Source organism: Parasteatoda tepidariorum, chromosome 9, assembly GCF_982258835.1.
Source record: "Parasteatoda tepidariorum strain Cologne lab strain chromosome 9, Ptep-v5.0, whole genome shotgun sequence".
Taxonomy (NCBI): Eukaryota; Metazoa; Arthropoda; class Arachnida; order Araneae; family Theridiidae; genus Parasteatoda; species Parasteatoda tepidariorum.
Genome location: NC_141763.1, coordinates 74,872,824 through 74,892,574, shown reverse-complemented (window position 1 = coordinate 74,892,574; position 19,751 = coordinate 74,872,824). Strand labels below are relative to the sequence as shown.

Genomic DNA, 19,751 nt, shown 5'->3' with positions numbered 1-19,751 from the left:
TAAGTAAAAATATTAAATTTAAATAAGATTTTCCTCATAAAATTAATTTCATTGCATTTTCGCATTTTGTTTGCAAAAAAAAAAGATTACTTTCTAAGATTTTGTATCAATAACATGATAGGAAAATCTATGGTTGTATTGTGAGTTAGAATGTAAAATTGTAAGAATAGAGTGCGTAGCGTTTTTAATGGTGCTTATTTTAATTTTTTGAAAGCCCTTAATAAAAAGTGCTTAATTTTCAATATTCCAAAATGAAATATTTTTCCTGTACTGTGTTGATTTTCTCACGAATTATACAAAAGTTGTAGTTTTTCACATTATTCTACTTTTTCACAATTCATTCAGCACAATCCATTTTGGCATATCGTTAGTCTGTAGCCCATGAAATCGCTAATCATTTTACTTGTTTAAATACTTGCATGTGCGTATACTGAGTTGAATTTGGTGGGAAGTATAAACTCTCGAATTTCTGCTAACCACAGAGACCAACTAAACATTGTCGAATATTTTTTTCCCTAATGACAAAAAGAAATTATTTCTTCTGTTAATTTCATAGTTGGTGAAGCGCCATTGTCTTCGTCACTGACAAGTTAATGGTCTTCTCGTGCTCTTATATTTATAGATCAGTACCATAATGAACTTGATTTCATTCACCTATTGCGTATTTTCATGTGGGTCCCCATTACAGTAATAAATCGCAAAGCTTCATCTCCTCTGAATTTCTATCTCCCTTTTATTCACTGAATTAAATAAAGATAAGAATTATAAAGAGATTTCTAATCGCAAGAATTTTTACTTAAGGAACTGCTCTATAATTGCATGTAATATTTGTGAACTTTTACTGCAGTTGATGACTTTTTTTTACTTTAGCCATTTTATTATTGTATTATTACTTCTAAAATTTTCATTACTCTTAATTTGTTTTATGAAAAAACTCAATAATATTTAGAGGCAAGATTTTAAAAAAGTATGAAGGGAGAAGCTTTTACTATTTAAATGCAACAAAAAACTTAGGTTATTCAGATTTGTTATTCCTAAAAACTTTAATTCATCTCTTAATGATTTGCTTTCAAAACAATTGAAATAAAATTTAAAAAAATTCAATTGCCTCAGATTTGTTAAATATCATGAGTGTAGGGACCATATAATTATTTACTTCTTACAAAACTGTTTAGTTTCGATACTACTTCAATACTCATTGTATTTACATTTCAAAATTATTTAAAAAATTTTTAAATCATTTTATTAAAGAAATAATGAATTAAGTAACAAATTTTATTGAAAATTTATTAAAGGTCATTCACTAATTTACATTTGTAATATGAATTTATTAAATTATGTTTGTATGCTTTATTCTTAAAATATCTTAATAAATTCGGTATGACCAATAATATTAATCTTATTAATGTTTTGTTGAATACTCTTACAAGTTGCTAAGTTTTAAACAAAATACACCCGATAACCCTTTTAAATAATAGTTAAATTAATTATTAATTTGGAATGATGAAGTTTTTTAAATAATTAAGTAATTATTAGTTTAATGAGTCACTCAATATTGAATATATTAAAAGTGTGTATAAATTATTTTTATGGTGGCTAATATAATGTAAAGAGTTTCTTAATTATTAGCCACCATTTGTCAGAAAATATTTATTCTATTATGATCATATAAAGTCTTTGAAAATTACTGCAACTTGTGCATGCAGTTTGTGGCATAACTACCACTACGAAAATTAAACATCAATTCACTGGTATATAAGACGTACTCCATGCCTTTGGTCCCATTCATTGACTCAGGGGACTTCCCCCGTACTCCATTCTCTCCCTAGCCTAAAGCCAAAAGTCTTAGTCACCCAAGGGCAAACATTATTCGATGAAGAAGTCGGATGCCCGCTACATATAACATACATTATAACACATATAACATTAATACATATAACATTACATATATATTATATGTAATGTAACCGTTACATATAACATAAGACGTGCTAACTTAATTCAATCACATGGTACCTTTTGATAGATGATGGTTGGCATAGTCGATAACTCCGCCCCGACAAGTTCGTCTTATATGCAGTTTCTAAGGATTCTTGTTCCTAGAAATTAATCTATCTTAAAAAAACATTCAGGTGACATGCGGCGAATTAGACGGGCGTGCGAATGTTTGGAAACTTTATATGTGAGACGAATTGCTTGAGAATCTTGCTTTACACACGATTCTATAGCAGCAGTGAGAATGCTCCATTACTGATTACTGCTCAAAACAGAACTGCGTGCGCTTCCAGTATGAGTGTTTCCTTAAATTCCCAAGACTTGTTCTGTTATACAAACATTTTGTTTTAGAAATGTGGCAACGCGATCACACAACCTTCAGTTTTGTTTTGTTTATTTAAGTAATGAATTTGACTTGTTTTACATATTATTTTATAATCTTAATAGCTTTTTAAGTGTTAAATAATTTATTGACATATTTTTGAAGCTGATTTGATAAGTTATCTGAATTTTGGAAGAATACAGCTTTCCTACTCAGCCTTGAACTTCATATTTCAAAATTATTGACACACTTTCTTTGGTGGTCACCCACCAAATCATTAATAAAAATTTCTTCTCGTTTTAAAGACCCTTGAAACAAGGCATTATTAATAGTAATTATTCACATTATACCAATTATTTTATTAATTACTCATACATTTATACCAATTATTTTATTCATTACTCATGCATTAATACCAATTATTTTATTCACATTAATCACTAATACAAATTATTTATTAATCACTAATTCAATTATTTTATTCATACGATTGTATAGCCTAAACAGCATGTCATATATAGAAAATATTGTTTCAAAGTTTATGAACCCGTCATACGTTTGTTTTAATTATATACTATATATAGATGTAATTACTGCATTTTTAATGTAAAAAACTTTAAATTATGTCATCTAATCAACAATAGTTTAAGATATACTCGAATTATATTAGAACGAAATATATGTAGAAAAGAATTTCATTTCTTTTACATCTTCATTCTTTATTTCTTTCAAAGATTATTAATCATTAAATTTTTAAGACATATTAAACTATCAACACCTTTTAGTGTTGTTACAAAGTTATTATGTAGTATGTTCATTTTACTTCCATTTTCCTCCTGGATTTTTTTCAGTAAATCAATAATGGTGAAAATATCTAGGTGGTGGGTTTGTGTCCTTTGATTTAATTTGGAATGCCATCCTTCCACATGATTAGTTGTTTATTCATTTCCACTATTGAAATGCTTCCAAATGTTTCTGAAAAAATACAAAAACAAGATGCATCGCAATTTATGGCAGTATTTTGAGTATTTTTAAACACTGATACGAGAACCATAGATTTGTAATGGTAAACTGACTCTGTATTGCATAGTAAAAATTGATCTTACTACTTGTTCCAGAACTTTTTCTTGATTTTTAGCTTTAAAATACTTTTTCCAGCATTTCCCAACTTTTTACCTTGATATTTATACAAAGGATAAACTTTGAGATGATAATATTGAGATAAAATATTTATATTTCAACAGTCTTACATTGATTTGCAAATCTTCTGATCATCATCAGCCCTCTGCACCAGAGTGGTGTGGTTTTAATATACCATAAGTATTGAAAAAATAGTCCTATAAAATAATCCTATCCTATCTAAATAAGACACATTTTTTATGGAATGTGCTGTACATATTTTTAAAATAGTGTTTTGAATGTAACAATTTATGCATTGCAGTTTAAATGTGTGGTACTGAAGCTAAATAAAAATCTTTTGAGATTGAATCTTGTGATAAATAATAGTCTATTTCTTTAATCTTTCAACTTTATATACATATAGAAAAAAAATCCGTTCATGAAATTCAATTTTGTAAATTATTCTATTTACCTTTCTCCATATACTTTCTCCAAAGTGGAAGAAGCAGCCTTTCACCGAAGTTTTAGGGTGCTCTTCTTCGGATAATCTTCCAGGGCTCGCATTGCTACAATTTAAGAGTCCAAAATGCGCATTGTTAGGTTGAATGCAAGTTCTGCATTAATAGCTACACATTTTATGACTTGAAACACTCTTATAAGTTTCTTGCCTTGCAGGCAGTAGACAAGAAGAAAGATTTCAGCCATAAACCATGAATGGATAGTGTACAGTTGTTAAAGCAACCGGGGTACGATTTTAAATGTCTCGTCCATCCATTGTTTAAGAGATGAACATAGTAACTGCAAATTCTGGGCTATACAAAATACCTAGAAAAAATTATAACATTTTATAAAAAATGTTTATTCTCAATTATGCACACATCTTCAATAATTTTAAATACTGCATCTATGAAATGATTAGATTTGAGGAAATAGTGCTTAAATATAAGTTGTATTTACATTGTTGTTAATATACACTCATTGTTAAAATTAAAATTAGTGATTTTCAACTAAGTTTTACAAGATGAAAAATTATATAAAAGATATTGATCCTCCTAATCTGCCATGCAATTGAAAAAAACAACACAAATTTCTCACAGTCAGTTTCGAGAAAAATGGGTTAAAAATTATTTTCTTTCTATAGCTAATGCTAGGAACACTAAAATATAATTTCAAGAAACTGATAAAACGAAATTTAGTTTTGAAAAAAATATTTTGCAATAAGTAGCTTATCATACAAAAATGCCAAAAAAATCTCAATTTTAAATTTTTTGACGCTTGCATTGATTTTTCTGTTGCACGTCTGTATTCCAACAGGTAATAGAGGACAATTTAAATGTTAAAAAGAAATTTAATGGAAAAATATTGTTTGTAGTTATTAAAAATAAAAATTAAAGTAATTTTCAGTATTTATAATTGTTATCATTAACTTAAACTTATATCCAACTTGAAGAATTTACTTCCAACACCAAAGTAAAAAAATTCAAACAAATATTATCATATTTTACAAGTTCAGAACTGTCTATAATTCTTTATTCAAATGTTAGTTTCAAAATTCAGTCAAGTTTATATTTGAAATACAAAAGAATTCACAGCGTTTTGGTAATTTGTAAATGAGTACTCATTTTTTATGATTTATGTCTGACCACTAACAGCTTAATTTGAACTTCGTCATTATCAGTTTTTATAAAACAAATTATTTTTTGATAGGTTATGATGTACTAAATAATTAATACAAAATTTAGATGATTTTTAATTTAACTTTATTTTAAAAGAGAGCTTTTCTAACAAATTTTGTGTTCATTTTTTTACGTCCAACACACATGGAATTGCCCATATAATGAATCTGTGCTTATAGCTTATAATCAAATTTATGCACATAGGATTATATATTCTTAAGCCACACTAAATCTTACATATCAAATTGTTTATAGTACTTAAAATGAATTAAGTCTTCAAAACCAAAAAATTCATAAATTAAAGGAACACTTTTATTTAATGTTTTTCTTTGTTAAAACTTTTCTCTTCATTTTAAAGGATAAAAGTGTGTAATCCATAGTATTCCAATAGACTAAAAATTATACAATCTAACATAGTTAAATGAAAGTTTTCTCATACGTTATGATATATTAAAATTTATTATAATGTATTTAAACTACCATTTAATGTTATTTAAATTAGCACATTTTTTTATACTCCTGAACTAATTCTGTCATAGCTTTTAAAGGTGTGAATTATGATTTAGCAATCTTTTCTTAATTTTTTTTTTATTCTTTCTCAAAATATTAACCCTTTAGCTAAAATTCAATTAACTCCTTGATATATCTTTTTATTTACAAAAAGTATTTTCATTTTATTATTTACAAAATAAAAATAAAGAATTATTATATAAAATAAAAAATTTGCTCCCATAGCAGGAGCTTTGGCGGCTTATTGCTTGATTAGTTAAGGCAATTGATCGTGCATTAGAAATGCGATCATCGGTGACTTATTATTATTTTCAGTTCGAGCCAGAGTTAAAAAATTTCACATTATACTATATTAATAAAGTTGATACTCACTTGTAAATTTTTGGGATAGGCGTTGTCCCTACTGCGACAACTCTCTTTTTTAAGTTTTCTTCAAATCTTTTTTTTCTTTAATTTACGTCGCACTAGAGCTGCACAATGGGCTATTGGCGACGGTCTGAGAAACATCCCAAAAGATGATCCGAAGACATACCATCACAATTTTGATCCTCTGCGGATGGGATGACTCCACTACTTTGGTAGCCCGAAGACCTGCTCGCGAAGTCGAGCACTTTACGGTAGACAGAGGTGAGATTTTTCCGCTTTTTAGCGGATTTCCGTCTTTTTCACTTTAATCTCTAGAATTTCAACATTTTTTTTTTTTTTTTTTTTTGATCAAAAACACCAATTTTCTAAAAGTTTCACTTTTTTTTTTCAATAAATATTGAGATTTTTCTAAAAAATTCAGTCCTTGAAATAAAATAATTATATTTATTTCTGTTTTTCAAATCTAAACAGAAAATTTAAACTACATAGTTTCCAACCCTACATTTATGTGCAGAAAATATCTTATAAGATTTTTCGCATTTTTACCCGCCCGCCAGATTGCTCGTATTTTCGTAATTCAGACGTCCCTTCTTCTACGTTGAAAAAAAAATGGCGTGTGTAAAAAAAGAAAAGAAAAGGTTGATATGTGGTGAAAATATTTATTTGCCCACTCAATTAATCTTGTAAATTTTTTATAAATTCAATGTTTAAATTCAATTTTTTATAAATTCAATTCAATGTTGTGATTCATTTCTGCGGTTGTAGTATCAAACATTGATTTTCGTATTTATATGATGTTTAAAAATTATGCATCGTGATTCGTATTTAAGCGATCTAAAAGTTACACAGCATGATTTGGATTTTTGAAATCTAATATCGAGTTCCATATTTACGCGATTTCAAAATCCATTATCGCAAATCATATTCACGCGATTTTAGAATCCAAGATCGCCATAAATCACGTAATAGTATTTATTTAAAGAAAGGGAACGTAAATGTATATTCTCAGTAGTTTAATGTGCTAAACTAGGCAGATTTTCAAGTAATAATTGTCTCCTTTGTGTGAACTGAAGAAAATATAATTTCTAACTTTATTTTTTGAATTGGTAATTTTACTTTTTTCTAAATGTTAAGTATCGATGTAATCATTCATATATTAATAAATTAGTACACAATTTTATATCATCACATAGTTATTTATTATCTTAAATTGTCCGGAATTCATTATTAAACGATTGCACACACGTAAGATTTACTCGCTTGGAAGTTCAGCTTTTTTGCCTTTTAGTCAATCTCATCCCTGGGTAGAACAGTTTAACGAGGACCAATACCGCACACCATCGGTCCATACGCAGACGGATTCCAGTGGTCACCCACCCGCACATTGACCGTAGCCAGTGATGCTTGACTTCGGTGATCTGCTGGGAACCGTGTCTTAACGATCAGTCCACTGCGGGACTTTCTTCAAATGCCTTCTTCCCCACCGCAGAGGATCAAAATTGTGATGGCATGTCTTCGGATCATCCTCCGGGATGTTTCCCAGACCGTCGCCAATAGCCCATTGTGCAGCTCTAGTGCGACGTAAATTAACAACAACATCAAATGCCTTCTTGGCAATTACCCCCTCAGCGAACTCGTGATTGTGTTGCCGGACACGTGCTTTTAAAACTTCATTTTCTAACGTTACACGCTTCGAGCAAGACTGCTTGAATCTCCAATAGCCTAATTGGTCGTTTCTATTTTTTAAATAATAGATTTCTTTATCTATTAGTCCCGCAGTGGACTGATCGTTAAGACACGGTTCCCAGCAGATCACCGAAGTCAAGCATCACTGGCTACGGTCAATGTGCCACTTGGTGGGTGACCACTTGGATCAGTCTGCGTAGGGACCGAGGGTGTGCGGTATTGGTCCTCGTTAAACTGTGCTACCGTAAAGTGCTCGACTTCGCGCGCAGGTCGTCGGGCTACCGAAGGGGGGTGCCATCCCTTCCGCAGAGGATCGAAATTGTGATGGCATGTCTTCGGATCATCCTCCGGGATGTTTCCCAGACCGTCGCCAATAGCCCATTGTGCAGCTCTAGTGCGACGTAAATTAACAACAACATCAAATGCCTTCTTGGCAATTACCCCCTCAGCGAACTCGTGATTGTGTTGCCGGACACGTGCTTTTAAAACTTCATTTTCTAACGTTACACGCTTCGAGCAAGACTGCTTGAATCTCCAATAGCCTAATTGGTCTTTTCTATTTTTTAAATAATAGATTTCTTTATCTATTAGTTCCGCAGTGGACTGATCGTTAAGACACGGTTCCCAGCAGATCACCGAAGTCAAGCATCACTGGCTACGGTCAATGTGCCACTTGGTGGGTGACCACTTGGATCAGTCTGCGTAGGGACCGAGGGTGTGCGGTATTGGTCCTCGTTAAACTGTGCTACCGTAAAGTGCTCGACTTCGCGCGCAGGTCGTCGGGCTACCGAAGCGGGGGTGCCATCCCTTCCACAGAGGATCAAAATTGTGATGGCATGTCTTCGGATCATCCTCCGGGATGTTTCCCAGACCGTTGCCAATAGCCCATTGTGCAGCTCTAGTGCGACGTAAAGTAACAACAGCAACAACCCACATTGGCGAAAATTATGTCTAGTCCTTGGCATGATAGTAACTACAAACATACACTAACCCCTATGAGCGATTGGAAAGGGGGGGGGGTGTCAAACACAGATGCCCGGATGAAAACTATGTGTAACGACAAAAACAATATAAACAGCCTTTTAGGAATCCCAAGTCCAGAATCTACTTATATCTCGATTCTTATTCACGCGATTTTAATATAAAACATCGATTTTCGTATTAAAATCGTATTTCTTATCGATTTTCGTATTTAAAAGTTGCTGTTGTTGTAGTTCATTTACGTCGCACTAGAGCTGCACAATGGGCTACTTGCGACGGTCTGGGAAACATCCCTGAGGATGATCCGAACACGTGCCATCACAATTTTGATCCTCTGCAGAGGGGATGGCACCCCCGCTTCGGTAGCCCAACGACCGGCACACGAAGTCGAGCACTTTACGGTAGCACAGTTTAACGAGGACCAATACCGCACACTCTCGATCCCTACGCAGACTGATCCAAGTGGTCACCCACCCGCACACTGACCACAGCCAGTGATGCTTGACTTCGGTGATCTGCTGGGAACCGTGTCTTAACGATCAGTCCACTGCGGAACTTTAAAAGTTGCGCGTCGTGATTCTTATTCACGCAATTTAAATATCATACATTGCGATTCTTATTTACGGGATTTAAAAATACAGTATCGCGATTTGTATTTAGAGTTTTTAAAATCAAATGTGGATTCGTATTTACGCGAGTTTAAAATCCAATGTCGTGACTCGCTTATGCGGTTGTGATATCAAACATCGATTTTAGTATTTATACGTGATTTAAAAATAAGAAACTATATATATATATATATGTGTATAACATAAAAAGCTTCTATTAATCTTTTTACGTTAGTTTCTTTGCTATAAAACGACTCCTACTTTATTACTAATTAATTATTCTATTCCAAATTCTTTCTCACACTTTTAAAAGCCACATCCTGTTCTTAAATCTATTTTTGGCTCAACTAAGCATTTAATTAAGAGCAGGACATATCTCCCTATGCTCTGTGTGGGAAACGTTAGATTTCTTTCATAAACCAATAGTAATCCTTATCACTTCCCTTTTCCCCTCAAATATAACAAAATAGAGGGAAATTCCTTTGCTACTTTCCCTAAGATAAAAACTTAAGCACACAGTTTTTGAGTGCGATTTTGAGCTCCGCCTTTGCTAGAAAATGTCTTAAATATACTATGTGAAGCTAATAAAATATTTTTTGCCTTCCAACTGCTATCTGCGTGGCCTAACATCACTCACCATGACTGCTACCCTTTCATATATATATATATATATCTATATATATATATATATATATATATATATATATATATATATATATATATATATATATATATATATATATATATATATATATATATATATATATATATATATATATATATATATACAGTCAATTCGCTATAACTCGAATATTACTATAACTAGATTTTTTTATGAGGTCCCGACCCTTTTATCTTCAATTTCATGTTAATTATTCTCGATTACTCGAATTTTACTCCTTTTAACTCGATTTTTTTTTTGGATCTTTTAAAGCAAGAAAAAAAACCTAGGAGCTGATATCTTGTCCCTTCCTTTGCAACACACACACAACGTCTTTCGTACTCTTCATGGAGAAGGTAAAGCAGGGCCGGCTTGTGCATGTCGCGGCCCCTAGGCAATACTCGTCTCGGCCCCCCCCCCTACCGTCTTCTAACTTCCTAATATATTTTTCGCTAACACAACACTTTATTCATAATTACGCTGCTTTTTACTACATAGGTATATTATCACATTATTAAATAAAAATATTGAATTAAACGAAAAGAATATAAGTAATTAATATATGCATTTTAAAAAAAATCATATAATAAGCTCAAATAATAAATCTTCTAACTTTTTTTGGTTACAAAATCGTTCAAGACATCCTGAAAGTTAACCTTTTCAATTGTCATTATGGCCAATGAATTTAAACGGTTTTGAGACATAGTTGAACGAAGACAGTTTTTAATTAATTTCAATTTGGAAAAGTTTCGTTCACCAGTGGCGTTTGTAATCATTAGACTTCTATATATTTGCAAAGCTGTCGTTACATTCGGGAACGTTGATTATGCCATGTTACCAATAATCAGTTTGTAAGACTCTTCGGCAGGCACAATTTTTTTTCCGGAGTCTTCTAATTGTAAGATGAAGTATTTATGCTGCACCATTTCGTCTGTAAACTCAGGCTCAAATGTTCTGGAAATAATGTTCCTTAAACTTTGTGCAAGCCTGTCTAATTCAAGCGTGTTGTGTTAAAAAAGCTGCTCTTGCTGTATAGTCATCTGATTAGTCGGCGTTAAAATTGACGCGATAAAATTGCTTGCGATTTGTATTACTGCGTTATATATGAACTAACTACCATAATATTAATATCTAATTTGGAATGCGTTCAGAAATGTGCTAAAATAGCGTCGATGTAATGTACAGAGCAAGACAATCGTCATTGAAATTTCGAATTAAATTTTTACTGTTTAAGAATCATTGTCAATTTTCTTCTCTGTAGCATGGGGCCCCTGAAAGTGGCGGGGCCCCTAGGCACTTGCCTACAGTGCCTAATGGATAAAACGGCCCTGAGGTAAAGCTGTCCCTCTTGAAGTATGTGAACAGTGGTTAAATGAAACGTTACCAAATTTACTTCAAGGATACAGTGAAAATGATGTTTTCAATATTGATGAAATGGGTTTATTTTTTAAATGTCTTCCAAATAAGACTATGATGTTTAAGGATGAAAACTGCTCAGGGGGTAAAATGAGTAAGAAACGTTTGACTGTCCTAGTTGGAGGAAATGCGTCTGGGACAGAGAAATTGCCCTTACTTGTTATCGGAAAATACCGAAATCCCCGATGTTTCAAGAATGTAAAAAAGTATCCTTTGGATTACAAGTCTAACAAAAAGTTTTGGATGACATCAGTTTTATTTGAAGACTATGTAAGAAAATTGGATCGGAAATTCTTCGCTAAAAAAAGAAAAGTGATACTCTTTATGGATAAATGCACAGCGCATAGTGATCTACCTAATTTGAAAGCATTAAACTTGCAGTTTCTCCCGCCAAACACAACAGCAAAGTTGCAGCCGATGAACCAGGGCATCATAAAGTGCTTCAAACAGTCTTATCGTAAATGACTTGTCAGAAAAATGATCTTAAATATTGTAAGCATTTAGAAGATTTGTAATTAATAAGCATTAGTTAAATAATCCGACAATATTTTGAAAGTCCAAAACCGAAACTAACGGCAAGTCGAACTTCCGATATGTCGAAGTTTTTCGTCAGTCCTATCAAATTCGAGTTATCGCGAATTCACTGTATATATATATATATATATATATATATATATATATATATATATATATATATATATATATATATATATATATATATATATGTATATATATATATATATATATATATATATATATATATATATATATATATATATATATATATATATATATATATATATATATATATATATATATATATATATATATATATATATATATATATATATATATATATATATATATATATATATATATATATATATATATATATATATATATATATATATATATATATATATATATATATATATATATATATATATATATATATATATATTCATTCTTGGATTTTCTCTTTTTTACTTTATGACTACTCTGATCCCTGATTTTATAATTTTAAAAAAATTGTGTTAAGTCTAAAATAGGGCGCATTTATAATTCTTGCAGAGGGGAGCAGCTAAGCGTATGCACGCAATTGTTTGAGACAAGTTCCGACCACGACGAACTGTCACCTCGATAAATTATGCCTGTGGCGAATTTTTGGAGGATAAAAAATATTATATCCATTTGATATCCTATTAAATTAAAGGGGGGATATAACGTGCACAGAAAATTTCTAAAGATAAATAAAGCTGTAATGACTCAGGGGTAAAGCTTTTGCATTACCAATGCGGCGAACCGGGTTCCAATCCAGCGATAACCGGTCGCTCGTATTATCCGGCTCGCACCGACCACAATGCTGACGTAAAATATTTTCAGTGGTAGACGGATGATTGGTTAGTGTCCCCTTGCCGCCAGGCTGACCGTGGGAGGTTTTTCTCTCCATGTGAAGCAAATGCGGGTTAGTTAAATCAAAAAGTCCTCCACGAAGGTAAATTTCTCACAATACTTGATCCAAGAGTTTCCTTGTCTTCTAGATTGGGTTCAAAATTATAAAGCCACGGAGTTGAACATTTGTAGTCGTAAGCCCAAAACTTCTGTTCAACGACGGTTAAAAAATCACTACTAATTAGCATTAAATTATAATTTTATTTTATTTATTACTTTATGCTAATTAGCAATGCAAATGAAAACTTTTTTCGGGCTGAAAAAAGAAAAATATCAGAACTGAAACTCAACTTTCATCTCAAATGTTATCAACATGCAATAATTTTCTGAAACAGAAACTTATCATCGAGCGCGCACAAAAAAGTCAAGGATTGTGTGGAAACCATATTTGAAATCAGCAAATTTGTTTTGACGCAATCGATTCACGGAGTTATAACTTTCGTTCGATCGATGAAATTCGTCAGTTGTATAAATTTAAAAATTGATACATTTTTCCTATATAATTAATTTTTATTTGTAAATTATTGCTCCGTTTACAATTGCATTTCTCAAAGCTATATAGTATAGAACTTTTTTCTCTGCTAACGTTAAGTTCTAAATTTTAAGTTTACTTCTGATTTATAAATTGTTAAAGTTATTTTCTTTTAGAATTGCCATCATGCTTTAGAAATTAATGGTTCAAAACTCATATTTCAAATCATTTGTCAAAATAAATAAATAATAATATTTTAAAAAAATTTCAAGATGTTAAGCCGAAGAAAAGATATGAAAGAAGCATACATATATATAGAGAGGGAGTGAAAAAACATGGAAGACAATACAATAAAGGTTAAGAAAAAGAGAAAAAAACTATTTAAACAAAATATTTTTATCTAAAAACAATTATTAAAACGCCGCAAAACAAAATAAAGAGTCATCAGCTCACGGAATTGTAAAAAGAAGTGCTATATAAAAGGAGGATATCAAAAAAATACCCGGTCATAACTCTAAAATGCAGCATTTGTGAAAAATCAGCTTAAAGAATACATAACCCTTATTCTGAATTAGAATCAGAACTGACACAACTGCATAAATTGCGAGTTAGAGATTGACACTTTTTGAGCTTGATGGGACACTTCATGCATATTTTTTATTGACATAACCTCAAAATTGCTACTTTTTAAATTGTGTCACTTTCTTGACAGGGTGCGATATTATATATAAAATTTAGTTTAATGTAATGGCTATATCCTCAGACAGCACGCACAATGTAAAATTAACTCTTGGCAGTCCACTGAGTACTACTTTTAAATATTTATTTTTCTTTGATCTAAAGTTAATTTCAAAATATCAAGCGCTTTTCTGACAACTATAAGATATATTTATGCACCTTATCGCTGGGATGGACAGGCTGGCCCACCGGGATAGTGGGGTAAGGTTAAAACGATCGAAACACTTCCTGAATTTTCGATGGTATCGAGCGCATCAAAAAGTGATTAATCAAATGCGCGATTCAAATTTTGCGTGTCGTAATAATATTGGAAATTTAAAAACTTCGAGAAAATCAATTGCACTAACTGCCAAAAAAAAAAAAAAGGTTTAAAAAAGTAAGAAAAAACAAAACTTTTTTAGCAAACGATAATCTTTTAAATGCTTGCCATTTTAGAATCACATTTTAGATTATCAATTTTATACTTTTGTGTTTGCCTCATTAGTTCATTAATTCTTGTCAAAGATATTTTGGAATTTTAATTTTTATTAAGTCTTGTGTTTTCAAAGTTTATTTTAAGTTTCGTTTTTTTCAAACAAATCTGCGTAAAAAAAAGTCGTTTTCGCTCGTGAATGAGAATTTAGAATGGAAAAAAAAAATAGCGAGATAGTAAGGTCGGAGTAAATATTTCGAGTACGAGATTTAGCATAAATTACGAAATTTAAATTTCAGATTAGCGTAACTCTTTAAAATGTTACCGGAATATAAATTATTGATTCGTGGAAGTTCGCGAATTAGCGGAGGAGTCACATGCCTATTATCAACTCCCGTGTCAAAATTAAGGACTAACTCGTTTTCTTATAGGTTTTTATCATTATTATAATTTTTATCACTATTATCCACATTTATATTACACGAAGAGGAAAAACAAGAATATCTTTCAACACTACAGTCCTTACAAACGAAATTTTTTCACTCATAAGTATTTCTGTAATAATGTTAATAGAAATAATGCTCACAAATATTTGATCCTTCCATAGTACAACACTTAGTTTAATCATCTAGGTTTTCTTTTCTCTATCATTTCTGTACATTCACAGTATCAATTTACTGATACATTATTCAAATTAATTTAAATTTGATATTGTTACAATATCCAATTATTCACATTTAATAAATCGATTGCAAAACGAACAAATTCTGTTCCGTATTCTGGTCTATAAAACCTTTCAAATTTTTCATTTTTTTTAAATCGAACTCATAAGAAAAAGATTAACTAAATTAAGACAAAATAATCTTTAGTGAAAACTCCTGGGAAATTAGAGAGCAATTGTGTTACTAAAGCTGGAAAACTAAGACAAATCCCGTTACCCAATTTTTCCTGCTGTTGGACTTTAAAGCTGGAATCAACCGCCACGCCGTTAACTTTACGTTGTACCTGAAAATTCGAGTCCCTGAAGTATAGATATTAAAGTATTCAATTTTTTCAAAGAATATTATAATATCAATGTGATTTAAACACCTGCGCAATAAGTTTGACTCGGGTTCGAATCCCAAGGATGGCTGGTCAATATGAATTCCTCGCCCCGTTCGCAAAGATCTCAATGCTACCGTAAAATATCCTCCAGTGGTAGACATGATCATGAATTAGAATTCTCTTGCCGTCAGGCAAACCGTGGGAGATTTTCGTAGTTTTTCTCTCCATGTAACTCAAATGCGGGTTAGTTAAATCAAAAAGTCCTCCACGAAGGCCAGCTTGTCCTAATGCTTGATCCAGGAATTACTTTGTTTTCTGGATTGGGTTCAAAATTACAAAGCTACGGGATTGAACATCGGTCGTTGTAAACTCAAAATTAGGTCGGCTGTTCAACGACGGTTACGAAATAATATAAAACACCCCTTGCGGGACCGGGAAGGCTCAGGTGATGGAGTGTTCGCCATTCAATGAGGTGGCCAATTTATTCGAATTCTGCTCTCAGCTCGCACCGACCACAGTGCTGACGTAAAAATATCCTCAGTGGTAGACCGATCATGGATCAAGAGTCCCTTATCCTTGAGCTTACTGCGGAATATTTTCCTCTCCATGCAACGCAAATGTGGATTTTTTCCAAAGAAAAAAAAAGTCCTCTACGAAGGCTAGCTTGTCCCAATGCTTAATCCAGGTGTTCCGTTGTCTTCTTGGTTTGGTTCAAAATTTACAAATCTACGGAGTTGAACATTGATAATCGTAAACTCAGAATTGGATCTTCTGTTCAACGCCAGTTGTAAAGTAAAATGAAATGTCCCTCCCCCCCTTGTAAAAATCATAAGCAAACAAATTTTTTTAAAAATTCTCACTTTGTAGGAATGATGGCTGGAAAAGACGAGAAAAATCATCCTGGAGATCATTGTAAAACTCCTGAATCCATAAAGAAGTATCCCCTGGATTGCAACGCAAGTGCAAAGGAAATCTTCAGCATGCCATTCCTGTGTGATATCAATTCTATTTCAAATATTAAGAAGCATGGCCGTATTATGTTTATAATCCGAGGACCCCCATACACCATGAAAACAAAACTCAGTGATTTGCTCAAGGAAATATATCCAAATGCTGTATATTGTTCTGCTGTAAAACTCATCACTGATGGTAAAATTGACAAATCAGTAATAACATCAGCCCATACGAATTGTCAAAAAAAGTAAGTGCTCTCTTCATACCAATCATGTAGGGAAAGGTGAATGAATTTTGAGACATTTTTCATAAACCTTTTTTAAAAAAATTATATTATTTGTACAATTTTATCCTAATTAATTATATTATTTATTCAATAGTTTAAGTTATTATAATTTAATTATATTTATTATATTTTGTCATAATTCATTTTTTTTTCAATTTAGATATTTTTAGCTTCGTACAATAACACTGATGAGGAACAAATTTTTTGCTACACTTATACAAATACTTGATCTTGTGCAATTCGGGTGTGAAAATTTCAAGCCTAAAATTAGTTCCGCTCCTAAAGCTATGGATTTTTAGTAAATTTTTTGTGGAGATGAATTAGTTTAAAAATGTTATAGATGAAGGGGGGTTGCGTAAATGTTGAGATAAACTTCTCAGGAAGTTAAAGCACGTCATAAGGATTGAAATTGTGCGAAAACCCGTGATTGGGAGTTTTTTTATACGTGGCACTACTTTATTATGACCTATTCTGAATCAAACGAAGAAACAGTTCAAAATAGGGAAGCGACCCATAGCGTCGTATGGGTCGCTTCCCTATTTTGCAGGGACATTTCCGGTATAAGTCCTGCAATTTTAATCATGATGATATACCCTAAATCTCCTGGAAGTTTTACGCAACATTTATGCGATCGCCTGTTGTATATAATGTTTTCAAATTTGTACATTTCGACAAAAAAACGAACTAAAAAAGAAGAAAAAAAAAAAAAGAAAACTGTGGCTTGGAGAGAAAATCCGATTACAAATTTGAAATCAGCGACGTGAAGATATGGATGGGTGATCGTGTAAAGCTAAGGGTGGTGGCGCTAGTGGTAAAATTGCTCTTTCAAGACTTCCGGGTTACTGCTTCCGATATATTTTTACGCCGCAGATTGAAAAAACGAGCCATCATATTATTGCATCATATCTTTTGCAGTATTTCACATGTACAGTCCGCAAAAAAAAAAACGAATCACCCTGAATAACTTTCGTTCTAATGATCGGATTTTCACGAACTAAGTGTCAATCTTAATGGTTCCTGGGGGTGACCTCAAATATGTTAATTAATTAGTGCTAACTATTAATTAAGTTACGAAATCAGACACAAAAACGTACTTTCTCTGAATAAACATATAATTTTTTTTACATATTTGGAATTTAGACCCTTGAATTAGTGGGGGTAGACAAAATTTTAAAAAAATTGGGTGGTAAATTGGGCCGCAATAAAGGTTTATATATTTGGCGATAGTCCAGAAAACCGCCAAAAAAAGTCGCCTGCGCAAATAAATATTTTAAGATAACCCATTGACTAATTCAAAAGAGGAGTGCTTAATTTTACTAGGTTGCTACGCAACCAAACTCTGATAGTAAAAAAATTGAAATAATGTTCAGTGATTGCTCGGAGGGGCTTAATTTATTGTTAATAGGAAATATCTCGAAGTTTCCAGGCCATAAACAATTTTTTTAGGGGATTTCTGTCCAAAAAGCAAAAAAAATATTATTTTAATCTCCTTTGAAAAGTAAATTTGAATCGATTTATAAATTATTTATGATAGTTTTTAGAATTTAAATACATGAACTTTTTATCTGATATTATTTAGATTACACTGTTTTTACTATATTTATTCGAGGATTTTATACTAAAATATAATGAGCATAACTTATTATAGCTACATACAAAATTTTAGGGATAATCATTTTTACAGTTTTAATCGAGTCTTCTAGGCAAGAAAGTTTGAAGAAAAAAAAAGTGCTTGAAAAATAAAATGTAGATTGTATAATAATTCTAATGCACAAGGCTTTCTATAATTTACGATATTTCTTTTTTCTATAACTCAAGGAATTGCTGAATGTTTAGTGGCATTTTAAAAAGATTAAAATATGTTATGTATAAGAATAAGATATTGAAATAATATGTTGCAAATTGTAGGATTCATTGTTTAAAAAATCGCTTCATTCTACTTGATATTTAGGTTACATCGTTTCCTTTGGATAAAGATGATTAGCAAATAGCATCCTCATGTTTCGATACATTCTGAAACTTATACGTTCGCAAATTCACCATAAAATGTCGCACAGCATATTCTTCAATTACGATAAGCTACATTTACCACCAAATACTGCTAATATGGTTATTTTTGCTTTTTTATATTTATTTGATGATCTCTTTTTAAACAGAGCTCGTAAGATCCTTAAGATACTGAAATGGGGGCACAAAACCTTAAGAGATAAAATATTTAATTTCATTAACTCAAAATATCTGGTGTCAAAATGTTAATTTTTAAGTTAAATGTAACTTTTACAATATTGATGTTCTTACATTTTTAAAGATCACATGAATCCTGATAAAATATTAAAATGCATATGTTTACTTTAACTAGTGTAAAATCCTTATCAAAATAATGATCAAGATCCAAATGTAAAACAGTATAATTGACGATAAAAACTCAACTGGCTTCAAAACATATGAAGAGGGAAGTAAAAGTCGACATGTTTCGAGTTTTCAAATATAATCGCCCATTCTCAAGACTTGTCGGGCTTGGATAACTTGTGACTTTTATTATTGGACGCTCAAAGCATGTCTATTTTTATTATCATCTATTATTTTTTTAAATCAATGAAGTTTTTATATTTTCGATTCAGTTTCTTGGGATTATCCATTTAGTTACACAACATATTAAATTATTTCACTTGATATTAAAATAAGTTTTACATATGTTATAGGCACAGGTTCTTAGATTAAAAAAATAATAATTCACTACTTTGTAAAAAAATTAATGCAGTAAAAAAAAAATTTTTTTTTTCTTTTGCTGCAAGCCTTAACATTTTAGTTTAAGGTCATAAAAAAATTCCGTTTACAATTGAAATTTCAGAAGTCGAATGTGAAAATGGAATGTCCCCTAGTACCAGGAATCGAAATTAAATAGTAACAAGGACAACTTTTTTAAACAAGTTAGCGTTTCCGTCCTACTCGAAGTTGTTTGAAAAGGTATTTTTTATATATCGATTCCAAAGTTTATTCTACATATATTTCAGGGTATACTTTCGGAGTATTTGGATCGAGTTTATTTTTAC

General features: G+C 31.4%; 1 protein-coding gene and 1 long non-coding RNA gene across 2 annotated transcripts in view; one reads left to right on the top strand and one right to left on the bottom strand.

Annotated features, from left to right (window-relative positions):
• Positions 1-2,363: 2,363 nt before the first annotated feature.
• LOC107446140 (2',3'-cyclic-nucleotide 3'-phosphodiesterase) overlaps positions 2,364-19,751 on the top strand; it is a 31,258-nt gene continuing 13,870 nt past the window's right edge. The window contains exons 1-2 of the mRNA XM_016060708.4: positions 2,364-2,648; positions 16,326-16,659. Coding sequence (XP_015916194.1) covers positions 16,328-16,659 — 332 coding nt within the window. The 5' untranslated portion in view covers positions 2,364-2,648; positions 16,326-16,327. The remainder of the gene's footprint in view (positions 2,649-16,325; positions 16,660-19,751) is intronic.
• Positions 3,011-6,274, bottom strand: LOC139426700 (uncharacterized). The gene is made up of 3 exons (XR_011637925.2): positions 5,995-6,274; positions 3,909-4,261; positions 3,011-3,292 (listed from the first exon to the last, which is right to left on the bottom strand). It is a non-coding gene; the product is annotated as an uncharacterized LOC139426700 (long non-coding RNA).